This window comes from Macadamia integrifolia, chromosome 9 (assembly GCF_013358625.1).
Source record: "Macadamia integrifolia cultivar HAES 741 chromosome 9, SCU_Mint_v3, whole genome shotgun sequence".
Lineage (NCBI taxonomy): Eukaryota > Viridiplantae > Streptophyta > Magnoliopsida > Proteales > Proteaceae > Macadamia > Macadamia integrifolia.
The window spans coordinates 2239631-2260435 of record NC_056565.1 but is presented as its reverse complement, the minus strand read 5'-3'; the positions used below and the strand labels follow the sequence as shown (position 1 = coordinate 2260435).

At 38.2% G+C, this 20805-nt stretch overlaps 1 protein-coding gene across 1 annotated transcript; it reads left to right on the top strand.

Moving 5' to 3' along the window:
- Positions 1-8198: 8198 nt before the first annotated feature.
- On the top strand, positions 8199-9461 carry LOC122090089 (polygalacturonase non-catalytic subunit AroGP2-like). Its single transcript, XM_042659927.1, has 2 exons — positions 8199-8273; positions 8382-9461. Exons 1-2 carry the CDS (start codon positions 8223-8225, stop codon positions 9354-9356), a joined length of 1026 nt encoding a protein of 341 aa, XP_042515861.1. The 5' UTR covers positions 8199-8222; the 3' UTR covers positions 9357-9461.
- Positions 9462-20805: the final 11344 nt, after the last annotated feature.

Sequence of the window (20805 nt, the reverse complement as noted above, 5' to 3'; positions counted from 1 at the left end):
TGCAAGCAGGCGATAATAGATTGAGCTGCATTTACATTTTAAGTGTGAAAAAAAAAATTTGTAAGGCGATCTAGGTTGCCTATAATCATTTGAGTTATAAATGTACAGTCAGCGGGAGTTTATAATTACCACTGTTAAACAGATGATGTAAGCATATTCCGCAATGATGCTGCCATATATATGATTTTGAGGTAATAAAATATTACCAAAGCCATATATAGTTTGCGATGGTTTTTAAAAATTTGCCACTAAACCAATCTATAACTTTTTAAAACATATTTTTAAACAATTTTAGAGGTGAACCTAAACATGAGGATTGGAATATTGTTGGGGGCATAAGAAACCTCCAAGCTATAAATATTGGGTCCTATGTTAAGAGTGCATGGCGAAGGCCGAGCCTCATCCTTTCTCCTATACTGCACTCCTCTGATTTTCTGGACAGAGAGAGAGAATTCCGCAGGCCTGAATAAAGGGACGGGAAAAGGTTCTTCAACTATGCTCTGGTCCCCTATGGGTTCTCTTGTCTAATCTCATTAGTAGAAATCAAAGGCGTAATGACATCAATATTGTTGGGTATTTGTCTCGAGCCGCTACTTAGATGAGAGTTTAGGATCCATAAATGTTCCTCCCTAGGGTAGGGGTGTCCAACGGTGTAGTTTTGGTTATTCGGTCCGACTCTTGTTTGGTTTACATTTTGAAAATGTGACACCAAAAATGAACTAGATAGGAATAAGCTAAATCAGAATTGTTTTCATATGCTCTCGATTTTAATAGTTTCTTGCCAGTTGTTGTTATTTGGTTCAAAACAGGTTTACATGTAGACTGTAGTTAATAGTGTTGATTTTGGGAAATGGATTGCAAATTCAGTTTGTAATTTATTTAATTTGGTTCACATTCAATTTACATGCGATTTGTGCCGAATGAATATGATTTGGAGGCCAAGGCTATTAATAAGAACAACAATTAACTTACAAATAGAAACTAACATATCAGCAAAATAATTTTATCCTTGTGCCCAACATTTTCTGCAACTATAGGGAGTTGGAAGAGCAAGAGATTTACCTTTGTGGTGCTCGAAGAATTAAAGTCGAAGTAGAATTTGAAATTAAAAGTTGAAAATGAAGGTTGAAGTTAGAAACTTGCAGTGAGAAGACAATAGGATTTGTAATTTTTATTGGAAAAGGATAAAGATAAAAATTATATATGTTGCTCTGTAACTTGTATCCCATCAAAACACAAAGAATCAAGTATAGAAGTAACCCAACAAAACATGTATTTACTAATTTTTGTAGAGACCCGTCAAAATGGTGAAACACATTAACATAGTTACACTATTGGCACAGGTTAATTGTCGATTGTGCGGTCCTGAACTAAACCAAATAGGGAAAATGACCTACAAAACCAGAACCGGATCGTTATTCTATGGTGAGGTTTGTTTGATCATAAACATTCGGTTCAACTCTGGTAAATGGTTTCAATTGCATTTTTATACCCTTACCTTGGGGGGGGGGGGGGAGAGAGATTTGACCGGTTGGATAAGGCAATGAACCTTTTCGAGATGTTTGGCTTAGTTCAAATGTACGTTTGGGAAAGTTTTATCCACCAAGCCACGCCTAGTCTGGAGACCACTTCTTTTTATGTTGACCACATGTATGTACTATTTGCGTTGTATGATGTATGTGTTGTTCCTTTCATATCCCTTAATGTAGATACTAGATTTTGTCACCCCAAAAGGGCTAGGCAATGATGAGCCAGGAACCCGTTTGGAATGTGGAGTGATCCTTTATTTATATCCCTAATGTCCTTTTCTTAACTTAAGTAGTGTTCATTGTTTCCATATTGGCTTAGGAGGCTTAAAATGAATGAAAATTATTTTAAAAACATGGCAAAAAGTTTCGGCATGCTTAGATTGGACCAAGACCAACCCAAATACCTTAGACCAATCTTGGTTTAAGCAATTGGCTCAACTGGATTAGACCCGGAAATCCACTCAAGTCAGTTTTGACCTTGACTCTAGATGATGATGGCCACATAGTGAACGACACAGCTTGACCTCCTGAACAAGATCGCCTAGCTCAATTGGTGTCGTCCAAAACTCATTATATGTCAACCAAAAGCCATTACACGTCTCTTGTGAAATTGTAGGGATTGTCCAAATCTTAGCGAATGATCTCGACCATTGTAGAACTTGATTTTGTCACCCTCCCCTAGTTACGATGATTTACAGAATGTGGATGTGATCATTGCTTTCCATTGATGGAGGAGATGACTTTCTAAGCGACTTAGATCTGGCTCGAGAAAACCTACCCCTGTCCCAAAATCTATATCTGGAAACCATGACCCGAAACCCTAATCTACACAAATCGGTCCCTACGGAGGGGGTTCAATCTTAGCCTATTATATACTAAGGAATCAAGTCTGAGCGCCCTCCCAAAGTGTGGGAACAACATGTCCAAACATCCCTGATGGTGAGGTAAAGCAAAAACCTTTCCTCAGAAATCCTTGACTATTCAAACAAAAAATGAGCTCAACACCCATACTGACAGGTAGTACTCAGAACCACATTTCCATGATATATGATAAGCTAAAATCAGACAAACAGATTCCCCAGAAGTCAGGAATACTATGAGCGGCCAGATCGACATCTAGAATATTCCACAAATATTTTCTTTTCTCTTGCGGCCCCACAAAAAATTTGGCAAGGCTATAAAAAAGAGGCAGGGTTGTCCCAAAATCGGTGACCCCGCAAGCCCCGCGGTCCAACGAAATGTTGGTGGCCCCACAAAAATCTCAATATTGTTGAAGGTCCAAAAGTGGTAGGCTCACGAAACTTACTCCTTTTGGGTCCAAAAGTCTATAATACCCCACTATTCACCCATCCCAAAGCATGGAATGTCTACCTACCCCAACCCTTGAAAGTTACTTCCCATTTAGTGTATTTCAGCCTATAGATAGTGCCCAAACCTCTTCCTAGCCTTCATAAGTTGAACCTTCGACGAAGTTCTAGCCCAAGATCTAGCCTTTACAAGCCGAACCCCTGATGAAGTTCTAACCTGAGATCAAGCCTTCTCATGCTGAACCCCTGATGAAGTGCTAGCTTGAGATCTAGACTTTGGAATCCGAACCCCTAACGAAGTTCTAGCCCGAGATATAACCTGTGCAAGTCAACCCCTACCAAAGTTTTAGTCTGAGATCTAGCCTTCGCAAAATGAACCTCTGCCGAAGTTCTAAGCCCAAGATCTAGACTTCATAAGCCGAACCTCTATACGAGGGAGTCGAGAAAGTTCACAAGAAAGTCAGAGCTTCCAGAGAAATTGAACTAGAGATCAAGATCACTTTCTCTCAAGTTGGGATAACCTAAGAGACAGCCCACATCTGCTTCAATAGGGGCCCACACTTCTTAACCTGAAATAGGGGTCAAGCTCAGGTATAATCCCCAACTTAGTAGGCAAAATGTAGATTTGCCATTCACATATGGTAGTGTATATAGTAGTATAACAATAATTTATCCTTGCATGCGGCATAGGAATAATTAAGGGAAAATGTTCATTTCATGCATCTAATGGGAAGACCGGTCAAACTGGGTAAAACAGGTGCCTAGCAAATTCTTGTCTCCATAATCTGACACTTACCCGCATCTCTAGGCTAAACCCCAGTTCTTGGACCCTTCCACATGGATCGGGACCACCCATTGGGTCCTAGGCCCTATATCATGCTTCCAATCCCTCAACATCGAAGAAGTCTACGCATGCCATACCAAGTCCAATTTAGGGGAAGTACGGGCCCGAATCCCAGGGACCATTACCCTAACAGTGGCGACTCCACTAGGGAATCATGTCAAGCTTCCAAAACTAGATGCTAACTTTAAATGCAAGAACATTGTCCTACTATAACTTGTTTGAGAACATGTTTGGCTAACTCATGTTTGTAATTGTATGTACTAACCATATCATGCATCATGCTCGAAGTGAAATCATTTGACGGGAGTACTCCCTGTCATGCTAGTACCCCCAGGGAGGTCCGTGCACGTCATATTAAGTACTCTGGGATCAAATGATAGCTCCTTCCTATATAAATATGTTTGGAATACTATCATATGGCGAGGATGTCCATTATTGTGACAACACCCTCAAGAAGGTCCACGCACTTTATGGCATTCTAGGATTAGTTGATAGCAAACCTCACATTACACCTATGCACACACTCACAACATGGTTCCATCTACCCCCATGGCTAATTGTCTAACCTCATATGTAGTCACGAATAATGGGCAATGAAACCACTCCTTGACATATACCTTCGAGTGTATACAAAGGATCACGTACCTTGGGTCTATAGATCCCATTAAGGTCAGCTGGTTCGGTCCTATTGCATCCATAGCATCCACTTATCATGTAGGAAATAAATGAGAACCAACCAGAAACGCCACAAGCTAATTTGTAAAATTTGTATGAGGTCTCAAGATTGAAATCTTCCGATAATGTATTTTACTCATGAATGAATACTTTCTTAAGTGGGTTGATGAAAGGTGTCCTTCTTCCTCAAGAATAAGATTTGTGTGGTCCGGTACGCATATTTCTGGGGTGATTCCCACTAAAAGTTGTGTGAAGCATCGGACTACTCTCAAGATCCATCTCATAAGAACTAGGAGGAAGAGTCACCAAGTGGGGAAAGTAAAGCAGGACCCTAATAACATGAAATATTTTATAAGAACATTCCTATCCAGATCATTCCTTTTGTATGTCTCCCACTTTATAATATGGATTTGACCATGGACTCGAGTCCCGATCCAATCCCTATCATTTAGCAAACTAAATATGTATGAATCATTTGTTTGTAAAGTAAAGACGATAATAAGGTCCTAAAATAAATCATTTTTTCCTTAAGCACAATTCCACACCTAAAAGATTTCTCACAGTCCATCCAGACACGTCAAGGTAACCGGTTGACTCGCTTAAGTCCAGTGTCATCCCCATCATCCCTCCGGAATTATCTCTCTCCAGACACTCAAGACTTGGTTAGAATGGAACCATTCATAAGGGATTTGACCAACAATGATGTGCCCGAGCCTGTATCGGTTCGTCCAATGGAAGCAATGCAGGTTAAAATGGCCGAACTCAAGCAAGGATTGGCACAGATATTGCAAATGATTTGAAACCATCCCAGGACTGATTCAGCCCCAACCATGGGAGAATAGGAGCAAAGCAGGACCACCGCCCCTCGAGGAACTTCCACTACATCTAGGGTTCCTACCAAATTTGTGATTGATGAGAAAGAGGAAGAGTTTGCTGCTCATGTTCAAGTAGAACCACAAGAGACGAAAAGGGAAAAGAGAGTGAGGGGACAACTAGAAAAGCTCAAAGACATGATTCGGGTAGGCAAGGGTCAGGAAGGACAAGCCGCGAACACGAGTGAGATGAGTTTCTTCTCTGGGGTAAGGATCCCCAAAAAGTTCAAATGGCAAATAGACAAGTTTGATGGATCAGGAGATCCAATGCTCACTTGAAAGATTTCGTAAGCATCGCCAAGTCATGACAGCTTATCGATGAACAGATAGGTCAAGCTTTCATGTTGACCTTGTCAGGACCAGCATTGAAATGGCTCACATAGCTAGAGCCCACACAAATCCAATCTCCCTACAAAAAAAAATAAAAAATAAAATAAAATAAAAAATAAAATAAAATAAAAAATAAAATAAAATAAAATAAAAAATATCCATATGCTAAAAATTGCTACACCACCCTTCCATGTGGAAAAACTATGTCGGGCTAAAAAAGCCTACCAGTAAAATAATTTGCCCTAAGACTTCTAAAACAAATAATGTGTCATGTTTCTACATTTGGAATATCTTAATTATCTACTGCTAAATATTCCCTTAATTTTCTACGCCAAGACTTTTCTTACCAATTCTTTCTATGATCACATTTTGAAGTTTCAAACTTTTCTGACTTTTCTATGATTACATTTTAGAGTTTCCCCTCCTTATAAAGTTTTCCTTTCAGGTCTTGTGTTTTGACCAAACAATCTCAGAATTGATTTCAAGAACGAAAACTTGAATTGTTTATAGAAACGAACCATATGAGTAGCTATTCTGACCTAAAAAAAATTTGTGGCTTAGTTTTAAAAAAAAATTATTTTCTTAATTAGATCACACATCAGCTTTTTGATTGATGTGTTTTCGTTTTAGAAAAGTTCTAACATCCAATTTTTGGAAAGTAAGGAAAAAGAAGTAATCTATAATGTTTAAATGGGGAATATCGGATCCCTTTCATTGAATGCAATTTTAGAAACACTTGTGGAGTTCACAGCATGTTGGGTTGTATATGTCACATGTCATGTTTTAGTGAATGTAATTACAAAAGTTAACTAAAATAATTTGGTTGTTATGTATATATTCTTTAGTATTTTTTTTTTTTTTAACAAAATGTAAATTTTGTTATGGGTAGAGTTGAACATAGGGTTGAGATGCCTTGTGGAAGGGTAAGGCCATTATCTAGCCTTACCCAACCTGTATAGTAAGGCACCATTTGATAACGTTCCTAGAAACATGTTTCTACGTTTTTTGTTGTCGAGAAACAGAAAAACGGCTTTTAAAGCTTTTGATAAATCCGTTTAGTTGCAGCCGTTTTTAGAAACGTAAATAGAAATTTATGGCAATTTATGATACAAGAAACGTGAATGGCGAAACATATTATACTTGTTTTACTGTTTTTATAAACAAATTGAGGCCAAAATAATGGGACAAGGCTCAATAAAAAATCGATCAAAAGGCAACTCATTTATCAAACACCAAAAAAATTCTTGAAGGTAGTCTTTGACGTCATTGTCGGTGTTGTAGATCTCGGAGCAGACGATCCAAAAAACAAGTTTATCAAACACCAAAAAATCTATTTCTATTCCCAAAAACATGAAAAATTGTTTCTGCTATTTCTAGACGCAGAAATAATAGAAACGTTATCAAACGGTATCTAAGGCTTATTTACCACACAAATTTCCATCTCACATACAAAAGGATTTATACCAAATTTCCCTCAATGAATTTTTTTATTATTTTATTTTTTATGGTTTGCGTAGTCAAATCCACCAAGTATCTATTACATGGAGGGCTCCTCTGATTAGCCACATGTAAAGGGTTTTTTCCCTTTCATTTTCAATGGTTGTCCCAAATATGGATGTTTTGTCAAGCAATTTTTGGACATCATATGTTCACTTGGGAAAACCAGATTGGTATACAAACCTTATAGATATGGATGGATGATCATGTGGATATCAAGTCCAAAAATTTAAGTTACAATTGGGTTGCTTTCTCAAACCAATAGTTTCTTTCATTGCCTAAATATAAGGTCCAAATTCGTTAGCAGGTAGCAGTCGAGGTCCCCTACCTAAATGTCAAGTCTGGAGTTTATTGGATTTGACCACGTGATAAAATAAGGCTTTAAATATCTAGAAACTAAAAACTTTTTGTGGAAATTTTTATAACATATGGATAGCTCAAAATAAGAGGGAAATGACAGTAAAATGGGGTGGAAGATTAAATTTTGCTTTGAAATTTGATAAGTGGCCAGTCAACATTGTACTCTATTATGTGAACATTAAAATTACTACACCTTGTACAACAGAATTTCTGCTCATTTAGTCATGTACTCACGTACCATTAATTATTAATTTCTTGAGTTTTTTGTAAACCATGATGGTTAAGCTTTACAGGAGTTTAGTGGTCAGAAAAAAAGTCTGCCCGGAAGCATGGTCCTTACATCCAAATAAACCTTTACAAAATGACTGTTCTGCCTCCTATGAAAGATGAAAATACAACTCTGTGACTGACTCTTTTGACATCTAGGCATGGAAATACCCAGCACGTGCAGGAGCAGTTGAGTCATCTTTTCACACCCAGCTGTGTTTGGCTGGGTAGAATTCTTTCTCTTTTTTTTTTTTTAGTTACGATGTTTAAGGGTGAACGGCAGTGGGCGGAAGGGTAGTTGCTGGCTGAAGGGCAGTTGGAAGTTTGCTTTAAGCCTTTAGAGTTAGTTATAAAAGAGGTTTTTTTTTTTTTTTTTTAATTATTTATGGAAAATTGAGAAGGTACCGAAAATGTTTAGCCACTAAAGGGACTGAAAAAACCTCTCCCATCTTTTATTTGAAGGTAATTCAAAATTCTCCTCTATAAATTCAAACACCACCATCTCATTCCAACATAATCCATTCTCTATTTCGGTTCCACCATGACGCATCCCACTTTGTGGCTTGGACTTCTGATAGTAGCATACTTTGGTGTAAGAAAAATTATGCTTTTACATTATTAAGTCATTTCTATGTGATTATTGCTTGTTCCTATTTTATCTTTCCTATTTGGTGAAAATTTTTTCCTCATGAAATTGTAGGGTTCTCAAGCTGAAAATGCCTTCTCAAAATACTGGGAAGAACATATTGGTCTTCCACAGCCTCCACATTGGTTAGCTGCAAAGGCTTCTCCATTAAGTCTCCATCAAATAGCAATGTTTATGAACCTTACGGTGAAAAATGAATTGGCTTCCCACCTGCACTCATTTTGTAAGCAGGCTAATGTTGCTTGTTCTACAAATGCACAGGATAATAAGATAAAACATGACACATCTTTACCACCAATAGCCAAGTGGAATGGTGATAGAGTGAAATATGAATATGTTCCAAATGAAGAACCCCTATCAGTTGCCAGCCAAGGGGGATTGCCATTTTTTCGAGAATCAATGGTGAAAGAGGGAGGTTTCATGCAAGTCCCTGATTTAAGGGACCCAATATCATATAAATCTTTCTTGCCCCGACCTTTGGCATCAAAAATCCCATTTTCATTTTCCCGGATTGAGGAATTGAAGAAGATTTTTGGTGTGATCAATGAATCAAACATGGATGAGTATATTCAAGACACCCTCGAAATATGTGAGAAAAGCCCCATTCAAGGCGAACAATGCACCTGTGTGACATCCGCCGAGGATTTCATAGATTTTGTTGTTGAGAAATTGGGGCACCATATATGCATATGGAGTAGTGAGAGCATTGAAGGATCTTATGAGAATGTGACAATTGGATTTGTGAAACTCATCCATGGAAACCTCTCTGAACCACCAGTCTTATGTCATAGTTTACCATTTCTATTTCAAGTCTATTATTGCCATGTTTTACAGAAAGTAAAAATATATGCAGTTGATATACATGCTCGGAAGAAAGTGAATCATGCAATTATGGCATGCCACTATGACACATCAAATTGGAATCCAAACCATCTTGCTTTTAAGTTGCTAGGCTTTGGCCCTGGCCTAATTGAAGTTTGTCATTGGATAAGTGAGAATGGAGTGGTCTGGACAAAGACTCAAGGTTGAGAAGCAATTGAAGATTTGATTATCTTTTGCTAGTTCTCTTATTTTGTATTACATGTTACTGCTTATGCTATTTGATGGATAAATAATGATCTATTTTTACTTTCCTATCATGTCTTCCAAGTTTCTATATATTTTAGTCTTCAATTGTCTAGCATAACATATGAACGTGAAATTAAAAGAAAATCTCGGTCCCTGAAGTTGTTAGTTAGACATGCTGTGTACATTCTAGGGTTTTTTCACCTTATGCCCCAAAACCACTCAAATCCTAACCCAACCTGCTAGGCCGACCAAGGTTTGGCCAAGGGGGAGGTCCAACTTTAGCCTAAAATCACGTTTTTGGCCCATAAGACCAGACCTGGCTGCTTGGGGAGCCCCTTGGGCGGCCCCACTCTCTCTCCTAGCCTTCTGGATACTCTTGAGGAGCCTCTGGCTGGCTCCAGTAAGAGCTGCCCCAAGGCTCCTATAAGCCACAAGATACCTATTTGTGCCTCCAAATCAGAACCTTGAAGAAACAAATAGATTAACCGGAGTCGTTAAAACCGTAGAACCAGAATTGCCTGAAAACAAATCAACTGAAACCAAAGGATTAGAGTAGGAGAGAGTGAACCGCTTGGGTAAACTGTCTCTCACTCTCTCCCTCTATAAATAGAGAGAGGGAAGTTGCCTCAACTGTTCAATGGGTCTTGCTGGTCAGGCTTCCATTGCTAGTCTTGAAAATACAATAGAACAAAACAGAATGAAATGTAGGTGCTACACAAATTTTATCTCGGATAATTGGTGTAATGGTGAGATGAACTGAGGCTTCCCTGGAATGGTAATTGAGGATATAAACTCTAGGTTGACTTCAGAAAAATCAGCTGGAGGAGGTTTCCAAGGAGCTACAATGGGTGAGGATGAAGATGTAGCAATATTCACAATTGGCATTTTCTCATTTTTAGCTACGCCATAATCCTGAAGTGGGTCTATATGATTAATAATCTCTTCTAGGGATCACTGATTCTTGTTGAAAGTAAATGTAATTTTAAGGTATCATAAGCTCCAACATAATGGGCAAGCCAGCGAAGCAACGATTAAATTGCACTATTATAACATATTAATCACAAGTTCAAATCTGGGAAACAGTTTCTTCTGTGAAGCAAGGGTAAGACTGTTTACATTTGCTCCTCCCAAACTAACAATAGCGAAAGAGACACTCCTGTTGTGAAGGGTTTCATTGGAAGCCACTCTTTGAGCACAGACATGCCAAAGAAAGCTTCTAATTTTTTGTAAAATCTAGGTGGACCAATTTGGTTGGGCCCTTAGATAAGACAACCCTAAAATAGATGCAACCCCATTTCTTAATCCTCATTTACAATAGCCCATTATTTAGTGAACCTTTTGCATTGTAGTTATACCTTCTTTCAAAAGTATGATTGTGATAAAATTACACAAACGGGGGATGATTTTTCGTTTTTATTAAATTCATGCAGCTGTGACACATGTCCACATCATACAGGGTTTTTGTTAAACACATAAATAGATCGGCGAACAATTAAGTTGGACTATTACAACATGTTGGTCATAGGTTCAAAATTTGAAAACAATCTCTTTTGGGAAGCAAGTGGTAAGGCTAAGTACACTTGCTCACTCCCAGACCCTACAGTAACAAGAGTTTTGTGCACTAAGTTACTCTTATATATATATAATTAGATCGGCCAATCCAAATTGAATGATCCAACCAAATCAGATCCACATTAGTTCGCTTCGGTTCAGCTATAATCAGGATTGACTTAGGCCAATTATGATCCAGATCAAAATTGATTGATCCAGCCAATCCGATTCCAATCCTTGAATCCCTGGTAGCACCCCCTCTTGCAAAATAGAAAAGTTTTCTTATGATAAGATCCATTTGAAGCATCGAGAGTGGTACATTCAAAATGTACCATCTTGAATGTACAAGTAATCCAACAGGGATTACTTGGTCAAATAATTTAGAATTTTCGATCCGATTAGACATTCTAATATGGATGAATTTATATTCTATGACCCACCTGGTGCATCCAGAGCACCAGTATCCTCCTTCCGGTAAACTTTTTTGGTTATATGATTCCATCCTACATATTCCATCAAATCCAAATCCAAATTACAAAAATTAAACTTCTTATCTGATCGGATATTTCAAAATGGACAAATTTTATGACAAAATCCATTGAGATTGGGGCATCAATATTACGTCTATAGGAAGATGAGAGAAAATGGATGGTTAAGGCGAATTGGGGATTATGTGAATAGACGTACGGCTCAGGTTCGATTCCCCATCTATGCATATGCGATTTAAGTGGAGACCGTGGCAGTGGGTTGTTGCACATTTACGCTAGTCTCCCCAAGGATTAGTCGAGGTTAGCGTAAACTGGCTCGGACACCTTGGTTAATAGAAAAAAAAAAAAAAAGATAGAAAAAAAAGTAGGAGGAAAGTTTGGCTTTACTGACAAAATCGGATGTCTAGCTTGGATTTAGAAGTCGGCCTCTGTCTTTGTGACAATGTAAGGATTCAATGGCTATCTCCTTTATTATTCTTGATAACCCGCTCTGGCTCGCCCTGAGCCCAAATAGGGCCTAGGCTAAGTTTTCTGACCCTGGGGCAGGTTAGGGTTGAAAAACCCTGACCTTGGGTCAAGGTTGGTAGGGCTCAAATTAAGGCCTCAGCCGGGCCCAACCCGGCTTGAAATTTAACCCAAAATTTTATATTAGCCCAGCTTAGCCCGACCAACCCTGCCCTAATAGGGTCAATTAGGTCCAGGTTGGGTTGGTATGAACCCAACAAGGTTGGGCCTGAACATGAACTGGCAGGGTTGGGTTGGGCTGGGTCTAAACATGAACCAGAGGACCTAGGGTTGGGTTAGGGTTTTAAGAAACCCGGCCCTATTTCACCACTAAACCTAGACATATAAAATAATAAACTACCCTCATTGCATTGCTAATGCATAAAATAATAGTAATCTATTACTAACGTAACATTTCTCTCCCTTTAAGTATCCTTGTCCTCAAGGACAATGGGATAGAAAAAGACAATAATTCTACCAGGATCCCATATCTTAATATGGGATATTCTGATTAATGAAGTTGGAATTATCTTCTCAAGGCATGCCAATATTATTTTAGAGAATGTTATCTCTTTAAATGACTTCTTTTTCTTCTTCTTTGGTCGCACAAGATGTATTGTTATGGCTACTTCTTTGGGTTCTTCAATTCGCTTGAGGATTCTCCCATATATGGGATGAAATCTCTCAAAGGGAAAAACGTGGTCATATGCATTAATGTCGGGTATAAAATGTATTCCGATGTTGCAGGAGGACATATCAAATACCAAATGATAGGGAGTCACCACCTAGGTATGAGGGCCTTGACCCAAAAATATGTCGCACCCCTTTAGGAGAGATAGGACTATGACTCGTAGGATAAGGTTTAGTCCATGTCCAGATCTTTGTATAAGTGTCAAGTTACTAGTCAACAAGGTGTTAGGCTCCCAACTTGCTCGACCCTCAGGTTGGCATCTTTCTATCTAGACCTTAATTGTGTGTATCATGTTCAATAGTTTGAATACTAAGTCATAAGATAAGGCCCTAATCTAAGTTGGGTTAATGGACGTGTTGACCTAACCTTGTTGCTAGATTTGATACCCTAAGTTAAGTTAAGAGTGTGTGTGTGTGTGACTCAGTCCTAAGGATCCTTGGGACTCTTTAGTATAGTGCAAGAAGAGGCAACCAAGGATGTCTATTTTTGGGTGGCGGATGGTTCATGGGAAATTCCTTACGGACGATGCGGTGAGGAAGAGAGGAATTGCTCTTGTTTCAAATTGCAATTTGTGTGGTGTAGAGTCAGAGTCAATGGACCATATTTTCCTTTAGTGTTCTTTTTTCTAAGGAGATATGGAACTTTTGTGGGTGCTTTAAGGTTGGATGGAAGAATCACGGATCCTTGGCTAATTTATTTCAATGGTGGAAAATGAAGGTAAAACATGTGTGTTGCAAAGAGGCGTGAGCTTTGGGACTGGGCTCAGTTGCTTATCATTTTTGGCGAGAGAGGAATAATAGGCGGCATGATGGTAGGGTGAGACCTCCCAGGTATGTCTCTCAAATGATTATTGATGATATAAGGAACAGCAATCCTAGTACTAAAGGTGAAGTTAGGTCAGTAGCAGATATTATTTGTTGCAGGAATCTCAGGTTGAGAATTCAAGCAGCTACTAATAGACCTATATTAGAGGTTTTCTAGTGTAAACCTCGGGTAAATTGGGTTAAGCTGAACTTTGATGGCAGCTCTATGTGAAATTCAGGTAGAGCGGGTGTAGGTTTTTCACGACCATATGAGAAGAGTTCTGGGATCCTATTATCTTTATGGATGTGATATGGGTTTTTGAAGCTGAGGTTGAAGGGCTTATGGAGGGTCTCATGCATGCTCGTGAGTTGGCTTTTAACTAGCTATGGGTGGAGTCTGATTCGGGTGCAATGGTGCTTCTTGTTCAACAAAGGGGGATTCGTTGGTTCACTCTTCAGAGATGGATTTATCTTCAGCCGTATTTGGAAGGGATCACATGGAAGATCACTCATAACTTCAAGTTGATTATTTGGCCAGAGATGAGGTGAAGTCTCGGTTATCAAGATCAAATTTGGTTATTCCAGCTCATATTGTGGATCTTATAGTTAGGGATTCGGATGGTAGGCATAACTATAAGTTTGGTTAGTGCACTTTCTCTTCCCCTGCTGATGGCAATGGCGAAGGTGGGGGTTTGGAGAACGATTTTCAGGAGTACTTCTTTGTACTAATGTTCTTTATTCTATTTTAATAAAATTATCTTTTAGCGGAAAAAAATGTGTGTAACACCACATAATAGATTAAACAAAAAATATAATTGCATCAGAAGAGGAATGAATCCAGACATAGTAAAAACATGTAAGACTCCTCTCAATACATTACAAGAAAAAAAAAAACAATTAATTTACAATGAAATAAATAAACAAAAAATCATAAGAAATTAAGATAAATGGAGAAATTGGGTTGTGGGATATATGATGGTCTAGTCTTCCTATGGCAAACGAAAATGAGCATATAGCATTAAGAATTTCTCATTTTAACGTTCCAATGGTATGGGCCGGTATTGTGGACCAACCATGGCCAGCTTAAAATAGCACCTCCTAGGCTACATCCAAAGACTACGCTCCTAAAACTACACCCTCATCCAATGTTTTAATCAAGGTTGAAAATCAAAATCAAAATAAAAATATTCAAAAATAAAATCGGGTTTTGAATCTTAACTCGTTTGAATGAGCTAGGATTAGGGGTGTAAGTTTGGCACTAACACCCCGAACCCGCCCTGGCCTAGTCTGAGCCCTAATAGGGCCTCGGCTAAGATTTTTGACCATGAGGATGGGTTAGGGTTGAAAAGCATTGAACCTGGGTTAGAGTTGGGTTGGCCTAGGCTAAGGCTTGAGCCCAACCCAGGCTGGGCCAACCTAGCTCTGATTTTAACCTTGATTTGTATAATATAAATTTAAGTTGTCATCTTATTCTTTTATTCAAAATAATGAAATATGTGTTATGACTAGGTGTCCTGAATATCTATTATTGTGTTGCACTTCATAATATTAATTGTGTATTGATCATTTGACTCATTGGTGTTTCCTTTCTTCTTCCTGTATATGACACATTTGGCAAAAACAAGGTAAATTTGGATTAATCCAATGGCAAAAAACAACACCAATTAGGGCCAACCCTGCCCAATCAGTGTCGATTAGGGCCGGGTTGGTTGGCATGGACCCGACGGGATTGGGCCTTGGTATGAATCCTATAGGATTAGATTGAGCCTAAGTTGAGTTTTGGAGACCTAGGGTTGAGCTAGGGTTGTAAGAATCCCACCACAAATCGGCCGTGTTTCACCCCTAGCAAGGATTGTAGGCCTTAAACAAAGGGAATCAACTATGGATTGATTAAATCCCAAAAAGACTCACGACATGTAAGAAATCAAATGGGCCGAATTAGGCCCTAACCCATTACTTTCCTAAATTTAGCATTAAGAATTTTTCATTTTAATGCTTCCATGCTATGGGCCGGTACCGTGGACCAACCACGTCGAGCTTGAACTAGCACGTCCTAGGCTACATCCCAAGACTACGCTCCTAAAATTACCCCTTCATCCAATGTTTTAATCAAGACTTAAGAAGATTGAATATAAAATCAAAATAAAAATATTCAAAAATAAAATCGGGTTTTGAATCCTAACTCATTTGAATGAGCTAGGATTATGGGTGTAAGTTTGGCCCTGATGGTCCGAACCTGCTCTGGCCTAGTCCTAGTTCTAGTAGGGCCTGGGCTAAGATTTCTGAACCTAAGAGCGAGTTAGGGTCGAAAAACACTGAACCTAGGTTAGAGTTGGGTTGGGTCTGGGTTATGGCTTGAGCCCAGCCTAGCCCAGCCCAGCCCAGCCCAGCCCAGCCCAGCCCGGGCTAACCCGACGCTGATTTTAACCTTGATTTATATAACATAAATTTGGGTTGTCATCCTATTCATTTATTCAAAATAATGAAATATGGGTTGTTGATTCTTATGATTAGGTGTCCTAAATATCTATTATTGTATTGCACTTCATAATTTTGATTGTGTATTGACTGACTTAATAGTGTTTTTTTTTTTTTTTTTGACACATTTGACAAAAACAAGGTAAATTAGGATTAATCCAATGACAAAAAATAGCACCAATTAGGGCCGGGTTGGGTTGGCATGGATCCGACAGAGTTGGGCCTAGGCATGAATTTGATAAGATTAGATTGGGTTTAGGTTTAGTTTTGGGATCCTAGGGTTGGGCTAGGGTTGTAAGAAACTCACCCTAACTTGGCCATGTTTCACCCCTAGCTAGGATTATAGGTAGGGGTGTCAATCAGTCAGTTTGGTTTTGTTTTGATTGAGTTGAATCGGTTTCGGTCTAGGAATAAAGGAGACCAAAACCAATCCATTAAGGAATTTCGATTTTCGGTTGGTTTCGGTTTCAGTCCGAATTGATTTTGGTTTTTCAATATCTGGTTAGTACCAATTTAGATCGGTTTATTATTGGGCTCGAACCATAATGATATCTTACATTCGTAACTTATAGTGACAAGATTTGACCCAAAAAAAAAAAAAAAACTTTAGATTTATGATTAAATCATAGTTTATCTTTGTAAGGAAATATAACTAATATTAAAACCAATGAATAACAAATTGCTTACAAGATAACTAATATTGAAATCACAAAATGAACCTTATTATCCAATCATTCATTTAACTATCCAACTAGTTTTGTATAGTGAACAAGGAAATCAATGGAAGCATTATTATGTTTTACAAATCAATTTCTCTATTCATAACCTAATATTCAATGATCTGTAACAATTCTCCTTGCAATAAAAAAAAAATTCACTAATATTGCTAGAAAAAGATAGTCAATTCACCAATCTATAATCTCATATTCATTTATTTTTGGAAAATTTACATCCACCTACCCTTGCATTTGTCTTTATTATATTTTTCCCCTCGAGTTTCATTTATTACATTTAAACCCACCAAACTTAACACTGTGAAACTAGTGTTAGTTTTGAAATTGAAAAGACATAACTACCCCTAATCATATAAACCCCAAATGTAAATTCCTATCATACCCTTTCCTACTTTTAAAAAGCAAAACCCCAAAAAATCTCACCCAATTGAAGAGATAATGAACTCTACTTTGTATGATGAAGGCAGAGGAGGCTGCACTTTCCGACGAAGTGAGGAGAACTTTCTGATGAAGGTGAGTTATTTCCGATTGATAGGTTTTAAGCTTTTACCCTGAGGATACAAAATCGATTCCAACTCTAATTGGAAATTTTTATGCTTTTTTGGTGTGCGAGTGATCCCTCTCACGAGAGAAGTCGATTAGTTCTAGAAAGTCTACGGATCTCTTACCCAAGAAAAGCAGTTGGTTCCTATAAGATTTCTCCAGTAAACAAAGCTCACACTCGCATTTGAAGCATTGATATTCTGATAATAGAAAATGCAATTGAAATTGAAAAAAAAAAAAAAAAAAAAAAAAAAAAAAGGGCTGATCTGCCCTTTTTTTTCCTGCGAGTTTGAAGATAGTAGCAAAGATTAGATCTGTGCATCGGATGTTTAGTGTTTTTTACTGTTAAAAAAGAGGAGGAAATAGATTAGGAGATAAGAAGATTTGTGATTTGATAATCTGATCAGAATCAGATTCATTTTCATTCCAAAAACAAAAAAAAAAAACCAAAAAAACCTCAATCAAAAGAAAATAAATATCTAAATCAAACTAGATTCTGGTATCGTTACCCACTCTAATACGAGTATCGGTTGCAAAACTACCACTACTGTTGGTGCTACTACTAGAACTGTTACTTATATTGGTGGATTTAATGAGGCCTTGGGTGATGGAATTGGAGTTGGGGCATTTAAAGGAGATGGCGTTAGACGGGGAGAGATTTCTAGTGCTTTTTTGTTGAAACCCTCGTCACTCTATTTGACACAAAACAGAAAGCCTCAAAAGAGTTTTCAAACTGGTTGTAGAAAAACTTTCGAAAAACTTTGGAAAGGATCTTTTTTGCCGAAGAAGACAAGAGCTGGAAGGATTCTTGATATGGCAGAATTTGTCACCCAATAAAGCGTAGACACGTGGCATCCGAGGGAGGGATGTGTGTCGCCTATCCGATAGAGGCCGCAAGGCTTCAAACCACATGAGGAGAAGATACCCGAGGGAGGGTTCCCGAAACCCTAGGCCCAGAAACCCTATAAGAGGGAACCCAAAAGAAATTGGATGAGGTACGCCGACACTCACCATTACTCTTGTCAAGACACTGTTCTGTCGGTCACTAACTTGGGCATCGAAGGACTAATCCCGGAGATACTTCCGGGCCTCTGCCTTCTGTGCTTGTGCAGGGTCGGCTCATACGGAATTTTGGCAGACGGATATTTGGTAGTAACAATTCTAAACCTTCGAAAGGAACCTTCATTGGTTTGGAGATGACAGTTTATAAGTCGCCTGAGAGCTACAGAGAAACCTTCGCCGGAGAAGACACAACGTCAAAAGTGGCTTTCCAAACTCCCTTGTTAGTTGGAAGTTTGAACCCAATAAGGGCAAAATGGGTATTAAATGAAAAACATATCCACTTAACAGATAGACCCTCAAAAGATTCTCACAGTGTTAGGTTTAATGGGTTTAAATGTAATAAACAAAACTCGAGGGGGGAAGACGTAATAAAGGAAAATGCTAGGGAGGTGGATATAAATTTCTCTTTATTTTTTTTATCGGTTTCATTCGGTTTGTTTATTGATCGGTTCAGTTTGGATCAGTTTCAGTGAGTCCCAATATATCTCAGTCCAAAACCAATCCAATAAGGATCAATTTGGTTTGATTCGATTCGAATTTTATCAATCGATTTTATTGATTCGGGTTAGGTTTTGACACCCCTAATCGTAGGCCTTAAACAAAGGGAATAATCAACCATGGACTGATTAAATCCCAAAGAGACTCACGACATGTAAGAAATCAAATGGGCCGAATTAGGTCCTAACCCATTAATTTCTTAAATTTAGAATAGGCAACTCATGAAAGAAATAACATAAAAGAATAGGGGTAAAATTGAGTCGATATTACTTGATCTAAGAAAATTAGGCTCACTCAAGCCCAAACAAAACCAAAAACTTCTTGACTTCTTATTCCATGTACTCATTCTCATTCCCAAGACTAGAGAAAACTCTAAAACCCCTTTAAGGGAAAACCCTATTCCAAGAGAAAAAGCCTCTCCTCTTGAAGTTGATTCCACCCCTATTTATCTCGAACGAGATCTCCATCCTATGCTGGCTGAGATTGCTAGGTCAACTTGAATTGGTTGTTGCAACCATTGAACTCCCTTGATTCTTTTAGAGCTTTCTTCCTCAGGCTCCTTCCTCATCTCACCTTCTCGACCTCTTCTTGCATAATGGGAAAAAAAAAATTACTTGCCCTCTTTCTTTCCTCTGTCCAACTGTCCCTTTTAATTCTGTTTTCCATTCCTTATTCCTCTTCCCTCTCATGTGAAATCCTCTTTTTTTTTTCCTTGACCCGTTTTGAAGATTGACCCGATCCGACATATTTTGGCAGCGATCCGAATGGAAAGTTTTCTAAGATCTGTGATGGAAGCAGAGGGATTGGGCCGACAGCCCAAGCCCAAAGCTCATCACTGATCTCATATGGGGGTGTGGGGGCGCCGCGTTATGGTTCTACCAGATCGACCACGAGCTGTTCGGTCGACCCACGAGTTGGAATATGTATAATGTACTGTTGTTTGTTGAAAAAGTCATTGTATTTTGGGGTTTTTCGAGCTAGGGTTTCAGGGCAAGTTTTCTTGCCACTGCTTAGGTTTAATCTCTCTTCTGCATAGTGAAACATCTTCTTCTTCCCCTGAGGACGTAGCACACCACCTTGGTGTGTGAATCTCCTTAAATCTCTGTGTCGTGCGGATTTATTGTCTCTTTATTTTTCGTGTTTCTTGGTGTTTGATCTAACATATCTTAATTTTCTTTGTGAATCCATTAAAAAGAAGAAGAAGAAGCGGCAGACTAACCAGATGGGTTTAGATTCCTCATTACAATGTATGTTATGAGGTCGGAAATTCACAAAAAAAAAAAAAAAAGTTATGAGGTTGGAAATTCGAGCCTCGATTCGCTTCTCATACAAAGCCTTATAGATTGAGATCCAATTGGGTTATCCCTTCAGGTTTATTTGTTGCTTGAAGATTGAATGGGCGAGAAAAAATGCATTAGATAATCTTGCCATTAACATCTCAGTTATGAATCATATAAAGGTCAAAAGTGTATCCATGAAGATGACATGGTAATAATAATAATAATAATAAGGGGTTCTCTGCTCTTCATATCCAATTCTAAGAAATGTATAATATTTCAAACCACATAGATGTGTTTGTCACCCAATTGTACAATCAAGATGTAGAACCAACACAAATTATTCATACAAATCAATTACACCATCAACTATTATAGGCACAAAATTTTTTTAATCAGAAATAAGGGAAGATAAGGAAAAGAAAATATACGTGATTTGGTTGAAAAATACAATATGTCGAACAAAAAATCAAACTAAAAATGGTTAGGACTGAGAAATTTTGATGAGTTAGTTATCATTCTCATACACAAAACCATCAAAGCTACAGTAGCCTGGTCCACCATTAAGCCATAGAATTGGGTCCTTCGATCAATTCCCTTTTTTATCGCCAGAAAATCCTTTGTATTAAAAAATGCAAAATAGAGTATAATAGAACATACTAAAATAGCTGAAAACAGGTACACAAAAAGTTAGAATTACCAAGAAATTTATAATTTCAATGTGTAATTTCATTTCTCGCTAATCCCCTCCCATCATTCCCCCCCTCAAAAAAAAATTCTT

Coding starts and splice junctions, on each gene's coding strand:
- LOC122090089 (XM_042659927.1), top strand. CDS start 8,223: ATGACGCATCCCACTTTGTGGCTTGGACTTCTGATAGTAGCATACTTT. Junction 8,274..8,381: donor TGATAGTAGCATACTTTGGT/GTAAGAAAAATT, acceptor ATGAAATTGTAG/GGTTCTCAAGCTGAAAATGC.